General features: G+C 38.7%; 1 protein-coding gene across 1 annotated transcript; it reads right to left on the bottom strand.

Annotated features, from left to right (window-relative positions):
- Positions 1-1,597: 1,597 nt before the first annotated feature.
- On the bottom strand, positions 1,598-12,855 carry CUNH3orf80 (chromosome unknown C3orf80 homolog). The gene has a single exon (XM_087186443.1). It carries the CDS (start codon positions 11,518-11,520, stop codon positions 10,798-10,800), a length of 723 nt encoding a protein of 240 aa, XP_087042569.1. The 5' UTR covers positions 11,521-12,855; the 3' UTR covers positions 1,598-10,797.
- Positions 12,856-19,711: the final 6,856 nt, after the last annotated feature.

The following is a 19,711-nucleotide window of genomic DNA, read 5'->3' as shown; positions in this document are numbered from 1 at the left end:
AAGGCTGAAGAAGGAGGACTGTCATGAGTTCAGGGACACTCAGAACTCACTACATAGTGAGTTCAAGGCTAGCCTGAATTATGCAGTAAGACCCTGTCTTTAAAAAAGAAAAGAAAAGGGCCAGGGATTTAGCTCAGTGGCACCGCGCCTGCCTTGCAAGCAGAAGGACTTGAATTTGATCCCCGGCACCTCCCCCCCGCCCCGCAAAAGCCAAGCAATCCAATCAGCAAATGGTCAAAAGACATCAATCAACAGATATTTTACCAATGAGGATATACAAATGACAAAGAGGCCCACAAAAAGATACTCAGTGTCTTAGCCATTTGGGAAAATACAAATTAAAACCACACTGATCAAAATGACTAAAATAAAAACTAGTAATAATACCAAGTGCTAACAAAAAAAATGCAGAAAAACTGGGTCACATATATTCCTGGTGGGAATAAAAAAGATACAGTCACTATACAAGAGTATGGTAGTTTCTTGCAAAGTGTATACATGAGGGCTGGAAATTTAGCTCAGTGGTTCCACTGCCTGCCTTGCAAGCACAAAGTCCTTAGTTCTATCCCTGGTTCCAAAAAAAAGTGTATACATGAACTTATATGACCTTGTAATTGCACTCTTGAGCAGCTGCCTCAAAGAAATATTCATGTAGAAAGCTGTACACAAATATTGTACCTCAATTCACAACATCCAAGAACTGAAAGCAAGAACTAAAATATCTTGCAGTGAATGGTTAAACTGTGGCACCTGTGGCACATTTGTATAATGGAACCCCATTCAGTACTAAAAAGAAAACCATTGATATGCACAACAACTTGGGTTAATCTCTAGGGAAGTATGCTAAGTGAAAAAAGCCAGTCTCAAAAGGTTACACACTATGATTCCATTTATTTAACATTCTTGAAGTGACAAAATATAGAGACAGAACAGATTAGTGGTTGCCAGAGGTTAAGGCCTAGTGAAAGGGAAGGGGAATGGATAAGGGTAGAAGGCTATAAAGGGTGGCAGGAGAAAGTGCTGTGGTAATGGAATTGTTCTGTATATGGATTATGGATTATGTGAAGCTGCACCTGATAAAATTGCCTAGAAACAAACACTGTCAGGGCAAAATAGAATTATATATATTTACTGGAAAAAACATTCAGAGAAAATTCTGAAAGGATACTACGTAGTAGTTAAATCTCACGTTGGAAGAGTAGGCAAGGATGGAAGTATTAGAGGGGACTTTGTTGTAAAGTATTTCATTCCCTCACACCTTTCCTTTTTTTTTTTTTTTAAAGGAAGTGTATTATCAGTACTTGAGTAATTGAAAATTTAAACAAAAAAGACAGGTTATATACATTTGTTGGAATATCTCATTGTAGTGGGATAGAGGATGGATTTTAAAACTGAATTTTCTCTAGTGCCTATTCAAATATCACATTTGTAATTTTAAAAAGCAACAAAATGACTTTAATAACTTAACTGAGAGAAATAATATTATGGAATAATTTACAAGGTATATATATATAATAAATATATATATTCATCTGTATCAATTTATAGGTGACCAGAATAAAACCTATACTAGAATATTAGGACAAAGCATCCAGAGTTGATGTTCCTAAACTACATTCTTTAGACGTCTTGAAAAATTGCTTCCCTTATACTAAGCATTAGTGTTATGCCATTGGCGTATATTGAGGATCTAATTTTGAGAAGCCCTATGGAACATACTTAGTGTACAGATGGTCCTATAAGTTATTCTTTACCTTATAATGTTGTCTTTATGAGAACCCACAGAACCTTCTCCCGGATCTTGGTAACAGAAAGCTTCATTTCTGCTTCTCTTAAGGTACTGGTCTGGTTTTTACTTACTAAACATTGTGAATCCTTTAACTGATAGGCTTCTTTGTATTTCTTGCTACAAAGCTTATATCCAAGGTACAGCCATATCCTTCTGTTTTTCCTTTTGCCCTCTTTTTTATTTGATTTGGGGGAGGGGTCTTATTTTGTATGTATTTTTTTGAAAACATCCTTAAATCTGTTTCATTGTAAATTACAGAATGGCTGGATGAATAAAGAAATGGGTAGATTCCATTGGATGAACAGATGGAATAATTGGTATATTTGTAGGTGGATTTTTTAACCTTTAAATTCTACCTGAATAAAGTCTTAACAATCAAATCGTTTTACAAAAATATAAACAGAACTCTTAAGAATGTGCTGTTTTGTCCTTGCTTTTTTTTTTTTTTTCTAGTACCAAGGATCAAACTCAAGACCTTGTGCTTTCGAGGCAGGCACGGTGCCACAGCTAAATCCCCAGCCCTGTCCTTGCTTTGATATCACCCATGACACTGGGTTTTTAGTTATGTTCAACTCTGTGGTTCTCATTTTAATTAAATTAATTTATTTTGGGGCTCAAACCCAAGGGCCTTGCCTATGCTAAGCAAGTACTCTACCACTTAGATATACCCCAGACTTATGGTTCTTATTTTTATGCTGAGTATACAAAACCTATCTTGTTTCTTTTTTAAAATATTGAACAATGTTTACCAGCTATTTCAAAGGAATGCTTTTCAGTTTTTAAAGTTAACTAGGTCAGACTGGGAAGGAGACACATTTGGCACTGAAGGAATTAGATGAATGAGATGGAAAAATCAGTATCTGAGTCTTTTTCCTCCCCAGAATTTCAGATTGTACCCACTGAACATACCTCCATCCTACAAATAATGTGGAGTCATTATAGATTACCGTTGGAGGTTCTGCTATATTTGTAATAAATAGCAAATAAAAATTAGCGACTTTATGAAAAAATTTTAAATGATGCTAATATGATATACAACGACAACCACAGATCTGATGATAAGATAATATGCAAGGTTAAGTTTATTGCTCATTGAGACATTTGGTGGTTAAAAGCACAAGCTTTGGATTTATACAGGCTGAATTAGGTTCCTGGATCTTCTGCTTATCAGTTATGTGACCTTGGGTGCACTATTCAACCTCTATAAGTTGTACTTTTCTCATCTGTAAAGTGGTATTAATATACCTCATCTATTTATGCTATGAATTTTAATAAAATAATAGATGTAAAATGCCTAGCATAAGTCTTCGGCACATGTAAGCATTCAGTGAATCAAATTATTGTTATCGGCATCATGATAGAAAAGTATCATCCCTATGGCATGTACCAAAATATCTAAAGTCATATCCATGCCTATATTTTATTTTTTGGAAGAAAGGCTAAAATGTAAGTTGCTACCAAAAGTTAAATCAGAGCAAGTTACAAATACTTAGCTTATCAAAGTGAATTTCCAGAATTCAAACACAGTAAATATAAACTTCAGGGATTCACTAATGAAACCATTAATCATAAATGGATTCAGGTATTTACTAAAATAAAATTAGATTTACACAAAAAGCATAGAAGCACTCCAAAGTATAATGTGGAACCAGTAGAAACTAACATTCCTCAAGATACTGCTGAAAACACTTGAAGAAAAGGTAGAAGCAGTGGAAGACCTGTCTGGTATCAGACCTCCTATAATCACCAAAAACCACACAGGAACAAAGAAATAGTCCTGATGCCCACAGAAATCTTAGGAGAACTTCGGAGCACAAACTGGCCCAGTACAAATTTCAAGAATCTTCAAAAGCGGAGGAGGCCTAAAATAAAACTAGAACCCAGAGAAGACCTGGCAGGTATCAGAGAGCTCACATAAACATTGAAAGAACCAGAGGAACAAATAAATGGTAAGAATGTCCACAGAAAGTTTAAGAACACGCTAGAACAGAGTCTAGTAATGGAAGAAAATCTAACAGGCATCAAGAGGTTGCTGAGAAAGCCTAAGATAAAATTAGAACCCATGGAAGATCTGGTAGCTATAAGAGTGCTCACAAATACCAAGAGAGTAAAGGGAATAAATAAATGGTGATAATGTACATAGACGGGAACACTCCAAAGCACAAACCAGAACTGGTAGTGAACAATATCAGGAGATGTTTGGGACAGGTGAGGAAAATATAATCAGGAACAAGCAATAGGAATCAAAAAGCTTATAAAAATACCAAAGCAAGCAATATAGGCAAAATAGTTAACAAGAACATCAGATATACCAAATAGAAATGTGGAAAAAGTGAACACCTCATAGGTATCAAGAAACTGTTTAAAATAGCTACAGAAAAGACAATCTGTGGAAGACCAGTAAGAACCAAGGAATTTAATGAAAACTCCACAGCAAACTGCAGACCCAGAAGATAAGACAATCAACAAGAAACTCAGGACAGCTCCCAGGAAGATATAAGTCAACTGAATCTTTGAAAGCAATCAAGAAACTTCTGAGAAGTTCTTTGAGAAATACTGAACCCATAAAAGACATGGCAAGCACCAACAGACAAAGATAAAGAAAAGGGAAACCAAGGACAAGACTTGACAGGTGTAAAGAACCATATGACAATTTCGAAGTGGAGAAGTGGATCTGGAGAAAATCCACCAGCATCAGGAAACTCATGAAAACTTCTAAGGTATATCTAGTAGAAGATCTAGCACACATTCTAATGTTTATTAGAAACTCCAAGTTCTAAAAACAGGAAAAATAGTTGCCTAAGACATCTATTATAAAAGATATGTAAACTACTACTCAAGAGGCCAGGGATTTAGCTCAGTGGTTCCGCCGCCTGCCTCGAAAGCGAAAGGACCCAAGTTTGTTCCCTGGTACCAAAAAAAACTACTACTCAAGAAAGCCAAATACTAGGAAAAATTTAGACCAGAGTTCTTATGTTCTATCAGTGTTCAGATTTGACTGTGTAAGTTTTTAGTCAAAAGAAACTGTGCAAAACCATATATGGTACTTTTTTTTTAAAGCCCTGAGCTAAGCAAGATTCATCAGTAATTTATTGAAGCCATCAAGAAAAAAAGAAAAGAGGAGTTGAAGACATCATGGGATGCAAACCCAAATAAAAGCAATGTTTGGAAAGCTAACTAGTGTATTTGATTCAGCAAACAAAAATAAAGGTGGATCAGGAGAAAACTTATAATGCTTGTGAATATGGATCCCGAATTAATGTCTATGAAACTGGAGACACATGGCCAAAGAGCATGCAAGATATTGTTAGTCAAAAAAAAAAAAAAAAAAAAGATGTGCCTTAAAATACAGAACAAAAATTTTTTAAAGATTTCTTTATAATATAAGCATTTTCCTAGTCAAAGAGATAATGGGTAGAAAGGAATATAAAGAAATATAAACTGAATTCCCAACAAAAGCTAAGTCAGAGAATGTCTCTCTGTCCCAGACACAAATACAGAACTGATAGAAAACTGCAAGTCTCAGTTGCTTTCCGTCAACAGAAAAGGTTCAAATATAGATGAAAAGAATAATGCAAAGACCTTCCAAGAGAAAAACTTGGAAGATGGAACTATGGAACAAAAGATAGTGAGTGCAATATCATGGAGAAACCTGATACTATGGCTAGTTTAATAGAGATTATGCACATTGAGATGGACTGCAAATGAAAGAAGACTCTGTATCAAAAACAAATCTATAAATGAAGAAAAGATACTTTTACAACTTAGAAAAATAAAAATTAATTTTGATCTATTAACATCTTTGGTTAATACAGAAAAGAAAATTCACACACAAAAAACAGGTGTAAATTTGGAATGTTCTGATGAAACAAATGTAGCCAACAGAGGCAGAAGATAAAACTATTGACAGTGCTTTAGGTAAACTCTTATTATAGTGTGTGTTCAAGGCAGTATAACTTCAAGGTCATCTGGAGGCTGAAAAAAAAAAAGATAAAGTTACAGATGTCTTCTAGTCTACCCTAAAAGAGATACCGTATGTAAAGGATGCCGAAATGAAGCCCACACAGAACATCCATAAACATGTAAAAGACAGCAATCCATCTCAAATCAAGTTATCTTTGAGGTCTAAAGGCTAAAGTCTTTCCTACAAAGGTAGAAGGATTTGATATTTTATCTGGTACAACAAATAGAACGTATGTAAGGATGAGGAGAAACCAGTTAACCATTACTCATAAAATGACACCCACAGAAGAAACCACAAAGATGACTGTGAGACAAATCAAGCAGAAAGATATAGCAGCCCATGAAGAAATAATGTGCTTGATTTTTGGAAGCCAAAAAGAAAAAAAGTCCCTGTCACTACTAAAATACAATAATTCAATACTTTGCCTTAATATATAGCAGAAGACACATCCTTGGGGAAAGATAGCAGTACTGACAATCCTTTAGGAAAATCTAGATGAAGCAGAACAACAAAAAGGTAGTAGTAAGTCAGGATTTGTGTTTGAGATCTAGAAAAAAGTAAGATTCTCATTAGAGAGATGCAAATATTTGACCCTTTATCTAGAATTACAGAGGCAAGTTTTATAGATTAAAAGCAGAGGGAAAAAGTGTGTAGTCCTTTGATATCTACACAACAAAAACATATCTGGCTCAAAATGGAAAAGCTACAGGAGTCAGATACAAGTAGAAATCAAAGGAAATACTTTGGAAAATACTGATTTACTAAAAGAAGAAATTCTGTGCAAAGGGTGAAGCAATAACCAGAGTGATAATAAATCATAGCAATGAGTAACGTGGGTTCTAAGAGATACGTTTCTGAAGAAAAACTTCTACTGGAAATCTAAAGCAGGATAAGAACCACACATAAAGAATATAACAACTTGAAGATATCAAAACAATGAAAATATTTTACTATGATGTTGAAGAGGGAAAAAAGTAGCACTGTTTAGTTAGGTGTCAAGTACAAGTACTCCCCCATAAAATTACAAGTGAATTCTGTAGGCAAAAGCAAATAAATAAAATTAATTTTATATGTATTTAAGTATAACTAAAGTATTGATTTACATGGTATTTGTTTTTTTTAGTACTGGGGATTGAAGTAATCTAGGGCCTTTGCACTGGGCTACATCCCCAGCCCTTTTAAAAATTGCTTATTTCGAGACTGGGTCTCACTGTGTCACTAATGCAAACTTTTTAAAAGGAATACTTTCCATGTATTAACCATATTGTAGCTGACTGTTGAGTTATTCTTTGATTGATAAAATACTTTCCCTTAGTCTACTAGTTACTAGCTTTTCACCAATGGATGAATAGAATGAAAAAGCATATTGTAAACCATAAGATCAGATATAAACTTGTCAAATATTCTATTATTGATTGGTTTATGACACTCATGTGGAAAGATGGTTAGATCTTGTTGCTCAAAATAAAACTCAACACATACTGTTTCTCTCAACCTGGAAATCCAAATTTTTTACAATCAATGAAATTTTTATAAAAGTGTATGTGGAATACTATATAAATCTGAACATCATATTTGTGTTTATAACATCAGTTTCAGTTCTGAATTTTCCTTTATTAATTCCACTTGAGAGAAACTGTATACATAAAAGTACAACATTAAGGTACTTAGCATATTGCCTTTTAAACTGCTAAGTGAGGCCATTTCTTTAATATTCCCTTTGGTCTTTACAATTGAATCTTGTTTTCCTTATATAGCACACTTCATGCCCTCTGGAATAATTGCCGATGCCATTTTCCCTGGTTAAAGCAACTCACATTTGTAGAATGGCAATTAATGACCTCTTAAAATTCATTATATCTCAAGAAGATATTTCTCCTTTATGATATTGAACACCCATAACAAATTGCTTTTAAGCAACAAGTGATTATACACACATTTATACACATATGTACATGTTTTATACCTAGCACATAAATTTAGAAAATCAATCATGTTTCTCACCTTCCAGATGGGTTACCATATCCAGGACCATTATTTTCCTCCTCATAAGAAGTCAGTGAAAATAAAGTATGCTTGAAATGTTTCACTATTTGAGTTATTTTGATAATTGAAAATCAGAAGAGACTCTGTACTGGAGAAGATGGCGCCCCCATGTGGGTTTGGTTAAGACATACCCTAAAGTTAAATTTATTTTCCAGTCATTTCACTAATATTCTAGGCCATAATTTAATGTTTTTCTATATGGTTGGAGAACACATATATTCTCAAATATATAAAGAATATTAAATATAGGTAGAATCAGCATCTCATCATGAACTTAAGTAATAGAATAATGATTTTCTATTTTAAGTAACATATACAATTGCTATATAATAACCTCCAGGTAGAATCTGTAAGACTCAACACCCAGATGTTACCCTTAGTACTTTAAAAGTATTTCTATCTAAATATTCCAGCATTATGAACACATAGGTTGTGTTAACATGATCTGCTATGTGTGTGTGTATTACTCTGAGACATGTTCATTTATCACTAACAAAAATAGTTAAGATTTTTTCAGAAAATGAATAAATTTGAATAAAATTGTAAATCAGTGCACTGTGAGGAAAAAAATATCCACAGTAGAGTCAAACTCATTTCTGTTGAATAATGTGGATAAAAGCTGATGGGCTGGGCAGGAAACAAGTAAAAACTTACTGTAGTTTTAAAATTCAGTAGAACCTTATTGCATGGTTGGTATAAAGTATAATCACCACTGTGTAGACATTCCAGATTTTAGGGAGAGAAATGTTTCATAAGATACAAGGGAAAAATACTTGATCTATATCCTAAGTGCATTTTACATAGGATTTTGTTGTAAATTTCTTGAAGACATCAATAATAACATGTAGGCTTGCCTTCATATATTGGTACTTGGATATTTAGGTTGCAGGTTCAGATACACATGAGTTTTAAGAACTATCTAAAACAGTGTACTCTCAATGAATAAATAATTTAAAAGAATATGGCAGCATTCTAGTGTTTGAATAGTAGGTAGTAGTATTGATAGCCATACACAACAAAAATCTGCCAAATTTGAGTTACATCAATATATGTGATTTTTAAATATCCACATTTCATTAAGCTTGATTATTCTCAACTGATAGTTTAATTCACAGCTTAAAATTACTTTTAAATGACAAATATTTCAATGTTACCATATACTCACATCTGATGAAATTTGCACAGAGAAAGATTTTAATGTTTTTGTTTTCATACACTTCAAATGATTTTTCTTTAATGATAGGGTCATCAACTCTTAGAAGTTTAAAGTAAACCATTTTATTACAATTCAGGCATTTAAAAATTTCCCAAGACTGTCAGACTTCTTCAGTCAGTCTTTAAAAATTTAATCAAATCGTTTTCTTCTAATACAAGACAGATATTCTAAGATTTCTTGGTATTGTCCAACTTCTTCAAACCATAAGAATAAACAATGTTCTAGATCCATCTATGAGATCCATGTGGATAACCTTTTTTGATGTTAATATTTGGCCTTCTCCAGAGAAATTTTGTTTTTCCCATATTTTCCTTTCACATTAATCATAAACTGTTGTAACCACATCTTATTCAATGTATATATTGTACATAGACAATATGCATATGTACACTATACACAATACATTCAATAGTTCTATTACCTTTTGCTTTAAGAACATATGACGGAACGGTAGAACTAATGACACTTGCTTTTTTCAGATAGGTTGACTGAATCCTTCTGTAGCACATGACTGTGTAACTATGGCTTTAAACAAAAGTTACAAGTCTCAAGTTCTTATGTTTTGTACCATGTTGTGGAATGTATTCCAAAAGAAAAATGGAGGAGAAAGTGCATGATGTCATGTTTCATGGAATGGCATATATGTATCAGTTATATTTTACATATAACTATGTGATGAATAATTATAATTAAGACTTCGGCTATATAATGTATACTTATTATAAAAAGTTATATATTATGCCACAGTACTAAAAATAAAATATATTCTCAAATAGTGAAAATAAGATACCCTTCATGTTTTTATGCCACGTTTCCTGGTTTTATCATGCTTTTTTTTCACCTGTAATGAAACAATGCCCAAAAGTTTGTTTAAACAATAATGACGTAATGTGGGCAATTTCCTATTAATGTCCTAAAAAAGTGATAAGACAGTTGTCATTAATGTGTTGAAATACCCTCAAGTTGCATTCAATACATGGAAAAATATAAAAATAAAAGACAAATAAATATATACCTTCTCAGTTACTGAAAAATCATAAGTCCAGCTGTACCATATTATGAATATGGTTTTAATAGAAGTAGTTGCTGTATCTTGAATAAGTACAGTAACAAATCATGTATCTTGGGTATCTCCCACCCCATCCTACCCCCGTTTAATTGTAAGCCACTGGCTGTGACTAGTGGCTTGGCCTGGAAGACACCGAAGGGTTTTTGGAGTTCTCCTCAAGAAAGGGATTCCACCATATCCAAGTGCAGCTCTACCAGACCTTGAGCAGCAGTCGCTCGTCACAGCTAGATCACAGCTTGTCCCAAGGGCTTCTCGTTCTCCTCCATCCTGGGAGGCACTGTCCAGGCCGAAGGGAAAGGAATGGAACTGGGCTCCTTTCTCAGCCTTAAAGAATGCAGCTCTTCTGCCAAAGCACCAAGGGCTCACGTGTTCTTCTGGGTTCGGGAAGCAGGCACTTACGAATGAACACAAAAGGTGGCAACGCAGAGTGCGGGATGGCCTTCGAAGTTGGCGGTGGGGGCTCGTTCGCTGCTGCTGCCCCTGCCGCGAGTGCCCAGCGTTTCCTTGAACCAAATGAAATGTAGGGAACCTCAGATCCTGGGGGAGCACGAGGGAGGGGTGACCCCAACTCAGCCGCGGGGCGACAGGAGGTTATGCTGACGCGCTAGGCGGGATTGAAGGCAGATGGTGGCGGCCGCGGGTACACCAGCCTTCGCCAGCCTCTTGCAGCCTCGTCTGCACCATCCGCATGGTCCCCGAGAAGCCCCGGGCGCTCAGATGAGCGGGAAGCGACCCTCGCTGGCGTCGGGGTCCCTGGAGCCGCCGCCTCTCGGGCGGCCAAGCACCGACACAGGCAGCACGACCTCCCCGGGGCTCAGCTGCTGCAGCCGCATGGACTCCTCATAGGTCGGCAGGTACTTGACCTCCTCGTAGCTGGGCAGCTGCAGGAAGACCGGAGAGACCACCCGCAGCTCGTGCTCTGAGGCGCAGGCGGGGGCCAGGCGTCTTCCGCCGCCACTGTCCAGCAGTGAGTCCTGCGAGCCGGCTGCCGCCTCGTCGGGCAACAGAACGGGCGAGTCGTCGTCGTCGGAAGGCCCCGTACCCCTTGGCGGCCCAGAGCTCCCCCGAGGCGCGGGTCGTGCCTGCCCGGGTCGCGCCTGCCCACGCGGATACCTGCGTGGGCTGGGGCAGATGATGCGCTGCAGGAAGTAGCCGATGGCGAAGAGCACTAGCAGGATGAGCAGCCCCGAGAGCTTGCGGACAAACCAGCCCACGTTGTCCAGAAAGGCGTGCAGCGGCAGCTTGCAGCAGCGCAGCGCCGTGGTGTTGGCCGAGTCGCAGCAGCCCTCCCGCTCGCCGCACGCCAGCTCCGCGCAGCTCCCGCTGCCCCGCGAGGGCGCCACCAGCGCGAGCGCCAGCACTAACAGCAGCGGCAGCAGAGGCGGCGGAGCCGGCGCCACCGACAGGCCCTCGGCCGTGACCCCGGATCCCCACATGGCCCGCGCAGAGCCCCGCAAGCGTCTGAGAAGCGAGGCGAAGCGGCCCGTCTGTCCGCGCGTCCTCGGGCCCCGCGCGCGCCGCCGCCCGCGCCCCAGCTACCTGCGGCCCGAGCGGTCCTCGCTTGGCCGCGCTCGGGCGGGAGGAGGAGCCCAACGCGAGCCAAGGCTGCGGGAGGCGGCTACTCCCTGCGGCCAGAGCAGCCTCCAGGGCGTCTGACCTTAGCCCAGCGCACCCGCCGCCCAGGCCTGCCGCGGGGCATCCGGAGCCACCCAGAAAGGCTGAGGCGGCCTGGCTGGAGCCGCCCTGAGCGTCTTGGCCGGGCCGGCCGCGTCTTTCTCCCCGCCTCGTGCCCCTCGGAACTGGCAGGGTTAACGCTGCACGCTCAGCCCCGGAGCCCCTTGAGCGTGATTAATTCAGCCGTCGCTCTGTTCCCCGCCAGACAGGCGGGGGCTCTCCCTCCAGTAGGTGTCTCCGTTTTAAGTGATTGGATTTCCTCAGGAATGTTATTTAAATTGACTTGGAACTGGGATTCGCTTACCAGCTCACTGGCGATCTTTCTGATTAAAAATGGATGATGGCCATTAAAGGCTAGTGCAGCCCCACTGCCGTCCTAGACTTTGGGGGTCGGCACCTCCCCGTAAGTCTGCCTTTAGGTATGTGGAGAGTGTTCCTCCAGAACAAGTAAAGGATTCCTTGGAGAGACTCATATCATCTCACCACAGAAGTAGCACAAAAGAAGGGAAGTATTCTGTTGAGGTGACCAGAGTGGACTGAGGAGAGATGTGGGGTCGCACATTCCTCCTACGGCTCATCATACTAACTCTCGCTGCACCCGAAGCATAGAACAGGGATTCAGTTGTGAGGTGCAAGGAAGCTCCTCCTGGAACATAAATAACGTATTTGTGAAGTGTCAAAGGGAAGCTGTAAGTGGTTGGCAATGTTCCTAAGCATTGATCTGTGTCAGAAAGAGTCTTTTTCAAGGTTATTCTTGTTTGCAAAGTTTGACTTTAAAGGAAGTCTGTGCCTCTGTGTAGCATAAGGAAAAGAGTTTACCTTTCCTGTCACCACTCGGAAAGCCTCTTAGCAAACAGTGAAGATGGCAGTTGCCTTGAGCCCTGACTGGCAGACAGGTACAACTACTGGGAGGTAAAGCCAGGCAGCCCTTTGGAGCCATGCCATAGAAAAGCCAAGAGCTTGCCACTTCTATTAAGGCATCCGAAATAGCCCATCATTCTCTCACCCTTTCACAGGAGGACCCCTTGAAGAGATACCAAAAGGAAAATTCTATAGTCGTCGTGAGAAAAAAGGAAAAAACAAAGGAAAAATATCAAGACATAAACGGCCCATATTAACTGTGGGTCAGATAAAAGCAAATATTTCTATCCTAGATCTCCTTAACAGAAAAATGGACCAAGAAGGGTTGGAGAGGTGGTAATTGAGACAAGTTTTTCCCAGCTTTGATGAAAGCACTTTTAATAATTCTGTTGTTGGATATACCTTACTTCACTCACTACAAAATGCCTTTTCCTCGTGGAGAAGCCATTCTAAGTGTCACTCAGGATACTTGGTGTGAAGTTGGCTTGAGCACAGGTCCCTTTTTTCTGAGCTCTCCTGAAGCCAGACATTTCTTTGTGCCACCATCTAGTTCCCTGAAGGGAGGCTTGAACCCTATTTGTAAGGCCTGATTCACAACACTTTCAGAGTGTAGTAAGATAATAAGATGGAAGAGATTTACTTTAATCTGGTGAAAATTCTATCATTATTCCATTCACTTTTTTGCCGAATATACATTGAACATTTTCTATACAGTATTTAGGGAGCTCTGCTATATGCTCACCATAAAAGAGAGAAATCTACTCCTCTCCATGTGAGTAAGCACAGTTCTAAATGGTGTAAGCAGAGATTCCACGGAGGGAATCAAATGGCTTGTTTCCTCTTCCATCATAACTTGTTCTTGCTTTCCCAAAGCAAAAGTAAATTTATGAATTTCAGACATTCTCAGGGATAAGGGAAGTTCATGACTTGAGATGAACTTTGAGTATCAAACTGAGAAAACAAACAAAAAAAGATCCCCTTGGATCTGTTTTTTTAAAGATTTCTTCCAGCAGTAGTAGAAGCCATCTTAAAAGTAGAGGGAATTGTATGGCTGATGATACACAGGAGAAAATGCCCTGCTTATAGTTATTTTGAAATTACTAAACAACCGCATTTCAATTGTTTTGTTTCTCTCTGCCTTTAAGGGGTTAGAATTTATTTTCAGACTGTTAGGACTGAATAGAAACACATATCTGATATAAAACATTGACCAGACGCTCTGTGAAAACAAAGAAAAAGATAAGTTCTACAAAATGAGTATGGAATGGATTTTTAATTTTTTCTTTCCAAATTGATAGTTCCAAAGCATCATCCATTAAAGCCCCTCTATAGAAACTGGCACCTTTTTATTCACTGACCTCTCAGTTTCACTTAATTCATTTTTACTTGCAATGTAAATTATTGTGTACAATCTTTTGAAGGGAAGAAAAGAAACTTTATATCTTTTTTTTTTTTTTTTTTTGGTACCAGGGATCAAACTCTGGACCTTGGGCTTGCAAAGCAGGCAGCAGAACCACTGAGCTAAATCCCTGACCCATCTAACCCTGTATCTTTAAAGGCACTAAAAAAGCCTTGGTCTTCATTACTCAGCATCTTTATTCTTTCTTTTTATCTAACATACAAATGAATAGGGTAGATTTAGCTCCCAGAAACTCATAAATTCAAGCCACTTAGTGAGGAAAATGGAATTTATTTGTTCCATAGAAAAACTCAGTGCATTTTGTTAAATATTGCAAATTGTGTTGATTGATGAATGCAAGAAGAAAAAAATATCATAGTGGGAGCAGATTGACTTTTATCCAAAACATAGTCTCTGAGTATTACTTTAATAAAAATTAAGAACATTAACTGCTTTACTTTGCTGTGGTGCTTGAGCTGCTTTACCTTGCTGTGGTGCTTTAATGATATTTTTAAAAAAAATTCCTGATTTATATATACTCACATGAGTAAATGCTAAATTAGACATACTTGTCAACTTTTTAGAACAGAAAAAATAGAACATAGCAAAACTAGCTGCTGCTTTTTTATCTGTATCCCTGGGAGCTTCCTGATAGCTTGAGAAAGGACTTAGTAGTTCCCTCATGGTACCCTCTGTTCTATCACATGACACCAGTTCACAAGACAAAATCTCTCAGATATCTCCTATCATGAGCTCACACTTTCAAGCCAGAGAAGCAACACCCCTTCCCTTTTCATGTCATTTCTGCAAAATGTCCAGGCATGGGCAGTTGGGACCTTGTAAACAATCCAGTCTTATTCAGAATGTGCAAGATAGTTTCCTTACTCCTAAATTACTATTATATAATTGATTTACTAACTCCATTTAATGGTTTCCCTTCCTTTGCAATATGTCCTCCCAAAGCAACAGTAAATTAAGGGTTTTATGTATATTTGCATAAATACACCTATTTAGAAATGATTTGTGATCTGGGATAATCTGCTTTGGAGTTCTTTTCAGATCATATTTCTTTTATCACTTTCACTAAATATTTAATGAGGGCCCCTTCTGAACTGGGCATTCTGCTCCACTCTGGTGACATTATGAGATCAAGCCTTTCTCTCTCCTCCTGGACCTTATTGGGAGAGGGGAAGAGAATAACAAACATTCAAACAGTCAAAATAATGAATTGATATTCCGGTGATTGATGCTTATGACAATGAAGTAAGTGCAGGATGCTCGGCATTTTTATATTGGCCCGAATCTGGGGTGGGGTGTTGGGATTGGCTGGGAAAACCTCCGTAAAAAAGACTTCTTTAAAAAAAAGGACAACAAAACCAGGAGGAAAGGAATCTTCTAGGCAAAGAAAACTTCTTGGAGACAAATCCCCAAGGTGGCATAACCTTACATGTCATCTCTTACCCTCGGGACAAAATCTGCATAATTTCTACTTCAAGATGTGTAACTCTGCTTCTGGATTAGCTTTAGGTAGCATCAAGCTACCCCTTGCTGTTATCCAATTTTCTTTTCTGTTTTGCAGCATTGGAGATTGAGCCCAGGGCCTTCACACTGAACTACATCCCTACCCCCCATCCCTTTTTTTGAGACAGGGTCTTACCAAATTGCCCAAGCTGGGCTTGAATTTGTGATCCTTGTGGCTCAGTTTCCCATAGAGCTGGGATTACATGGATGTACTACCACCATCTTGTTTGTCTTCCAATTTTAAACTAAACATAATTCCCTGCAGGAGTCTTAACTGGTTTTGCAGTTGTAGTTATCTTTGTTTTTGATCCTGCTTAGTGTTCTCTTGGAAAACAAGAAAGTTCCAGCAACGTTTTCTGTTCTTCCTATCTTCACAAGCCTTACTTGGAGCAGAATTCAGATTTCTTCTTTCAATTCCAAGAATTTTCAGATAGCCAACAAAAGCTTCTTCAAGTCACATGCTTGAAGTAGGAGAAAAATCAAAGTGAGATGCATTGTCTGTTATTCAAATTAGGTAGAAAAGGACATGGGAAGATTTTTCTCAAGCTTGAAGTCAGAAACAAAATGTTGACTAATTTCAGACCATTATAAAAATAATACTACATTGATATTTGGCCCTTTAACTTCTCAAAGAACTTTCACATGTACTCATTGCTCTCCATCTGTGAGATGAGTTGAGGTTATTATTCTCCTTTTCAGGTCTTTATCCAAATCACAGAGCAAATTTGTGGCAGGGCTGAAATTAGAATCCAAAGCTTGTGAATCCAAGTCTCCTTACCAAGGTTGGTGGGTATCTCACTTCCCCTGGACTTGGACCAGGCTGAAGGGACCACTGTTGGGGGAGGCACTTATTTTCACTTTGAAAGCTCCTGATGCCACAAGAAGCCAATTATTTAAAAAATAAGAGTCAGCCCAGGCTTATTCTAGACCACAAATATGAGATTCTTCTGAGGAAGTGAAACTTTCTGTCATTTATGACTACATTCCATAACCCGTTTATAATGTTTTAGGTAATAATGTGACAGGCCAGCTATTTTTGTATGTATTTCTGCAAAGAAAAAGTAAATTGCCTTCTTTCATTAAATTTGGTCTTTAACTATGAACTAAGTTACCTAATGTTCATCATTATAAAATGATATATGCTTGCAAAAATAAAGATATATTGGGTTCTGAAGCAAATGAATATACAATATTTTCAATGACAGGCTTTTGTATTTAAATATTTGCTTGATAACAAATTATCAGTTAATTTTTCATGACAACCTTGTAGAAGAAATTGATAATTTTCATTTTATTGTTGTCAATATAAGCGCTAAATCATAAATACTATGAGAAATATTTAGTGAGGCCATGAAGATCTGAAATTAGAATTCCAGTTGAATGAATGTCAGCTGAATGAATTTCTTTCTCATGCATGCTTTTTTTAAGTGGTCAGATTGTTGAAATTGGGATATATTTGTTAGTAGGCTGATATACTAACCAAATGATCTTGTTGGCAGCAAAATCTTAGAGCATGAAATTATTTCATAAGGAGAAATAATTTCATCAGGTGAAACATTTTTATGCTCCATTATTTTAACTTGAAACTAGTAATGTACTCTTTGCCTCCCTTTCATTACAAGGAAAAATTGCTTGTTAATACCTCCTACTGCATATTCTCTTCAAAGCTGGATGGAGTGTGAAGTAATTGTTCATGCCCAGGCTGGACAGTACAGGACAACGGACTGGAGCATTGGCTCTGAGCTTGCCATTTGTCCCTGGGCAGCTGGGCTGTGGCCCTTCTGCCCAGTGTTATGGTTCATATCTGGATATCACCCCCCCTCCCCCGAAAATCCTCATGCACTCAAAGATGGGGCTGGTGGAAGGTGGTTGAATTATGGAGGCACTAAAGCTGGCTTTATGTTAAGAGGTAGGGTATGGTCAGAAGAGGCAGGTCCCTGGGAACGGTATCTGGAAGGGTGTATCTTCCTCCCTGCCTCCTTCCTCTGCTCACAGCTTCCTGACTGACAGGATGTGAACTGCGTTCCTTCGCCATACCCCTCTGCTGTGCTGCCCTGCCTTGGAGCCAGCAGACCATGAACTGAAACCTCTACAAACTGTGAGCTAAAATAAACTTTTCCTTCTTTAAGTTGTGGGTGGTGAGTATTGTGTCTCAGCAATGAGGAAGTGACTAAGACACCCAGCATCCTGCTTCTAATATTAAATAGAGTGGGATAATCATCTAACACACCTGCCTTAAAATATTTTAAACATATCCCAAATATTTAAAATTTTCTTAACAGTTTCATTGAAGATTTACCCAACCATGGATTGCAAAAGACCCGGAGTATCATCTTAACATCCTTTTTTATCCTCCTTTCCTTTCTGCACCCTTTGCTTCAATAAATGACCACCTAATATAGCTGCTCAAGAACCTGCTTTAGAGATATTGTCCCTTCACTTTCACTGTGCCTTTTTTCGGGCATTATCTTTCCCTATCTCTTTGGGTCAAAACCATGTAGAAGCAGCAAGGATACCTCTCCAAAATTCTATATACCCACCCCTAAATCCACCTCCCTCAGCTATGGTTCATGTTTCTGTCTTCTTGAAATCCTTTTAACGCTATCTCCAGTTTGTGGCATTTCTTGTTTTTTTACCTCATATTCCAGGTAGTTAGGTGTACATCTTAACCTTAGAATTTTTGGAAATAAGCTTTTGGCAATACATTTTCTGTGTGCCTCTGCATCATAATCATTTTCCATCTTTTGTGTATTGGCACCCTTTGGTGGTGGGAGTTGTTTTTGGTGCAGGGGACTGAACTGAGATCCTCATGCATGCCAACCACATGGTCAACCAGTCAGCTACATCTCCAGCATCATTTTAAATGCAAGACTTTGGGAGGCTCACTTGTAAGATTCATCTGGACTCATGTTGGCTCCCATTTATTGTTGGGCTGTTTGAATGTAGCCCTTCATTGCCTGCCTGTGTTCTATTAGAAATCCATGAGGCAAAGCTCTCAAATGTTCCTGTATGTGCACCATCTTATTACTAGAACATTCCTTTAACTTCCTACAGCATGACTGCTGCTAAACATGAATCACAAGACCCACAATGTCCATCATAACATATTGTAGGCATTGCCATACATGTACAGGCCCACCTGGGACAAAATTAATTCAGCACACCCACGAAGAGCTAGAGGACTCCAGAATCCCATAGTTGCATTATCCAGGAACCTCTGCCAATGTATATGTAATAGTATTGAACATATTGCTGTGGAATTAATTTACCTAAATTGATTAATCTGTATTTTCAACATATACTTCCTTTTGAATAACAACTCTATGGTTTTTCTACCTACAAAATGAAGTATTTTTCCTGTGGTTTCTTCTTCCAAGCTGAAAGAGAGTTTTTCCCTTGTTATGGTGACCTTAGATCTAAAGGATGAGCCTTTATTTATCTTATGATTTGCCTCCTAGACCCCATATACTAGCTCCAGCTACTGGAAAATGGAAAGTTCACATTTACATCTTAGGATGTGAGCCAGTCTTGGGTGTTTTGGGTTTTAGATTTCTTCCTTAAACTTTTGTGGTTCTTCTCTCTATCACCTGGAATATGCATTTTTGTGCTAGTGGAATTCTGGCCAGAGTTCAGCCAGTGGGAGACTGGTGGCTCCTCCAGGGTGGAGGGGTCCCACTGAGGCCTGTTGGAGTTCTAGCTTTTGCCAGATGAACCCACCCAAGGCTCCCATAAGACCAGCCTCTTCTTTCTATTGTCAATCTCTAGGCTACTTGACCATTTCTTAGATACTCAGCTTTTTCTGTATAATTAATTTCTTGTATTAAATTTCCATGTTTAATAACTCAGAGTGATTTGTTTTCCTCTCTTGACCTGACTGATCCAGTGCTTCTAAACCATCTTTTCCAGTTCTAGGACCCAAAGATAATGAAGTACCCTCTGATTCTACAGATTGAATAATGTTTACCCCCGTTACCTAACACTAGTTTTATTTCTCCCACTCAACCTAGAAAGTTGTTTCCAAATCCTAACAACAATGAACAGTGTGCTATGTGACTGGGCACTCTGGGTCTGCAATCCTTATCTGTACAAAAAAGAGCATATTGCTTACAGTATAGGGTTGCTGTGAGGATAAATGAATGAATACCTGTAAGTGCTTAGAAGACTGTTAGGCA

This window comes from Heterocephalus glaber, unplaced genomic scaffold (genome assembly GCF_053883595.1).
Source record: "Heterocephalus glaber isolate CG9 unplaced genomic scaffold, H.glaber_assembly_v1.0 deba00001504, whole genome shotgun sequence".
Classification (NCBI taxonomy): domain Eukaryota; kingdom Metazoa; phylum Chordata; class Mammalia; order Rodentia; family Bathyergidae; genus Heterocephalus; species Heterocephalus glaber.
The sequence above is the reverse complement of the archived record's forward strand: the minus strand, read 5'-3'. Positions and strand labels throughout refer to the sequence as shown.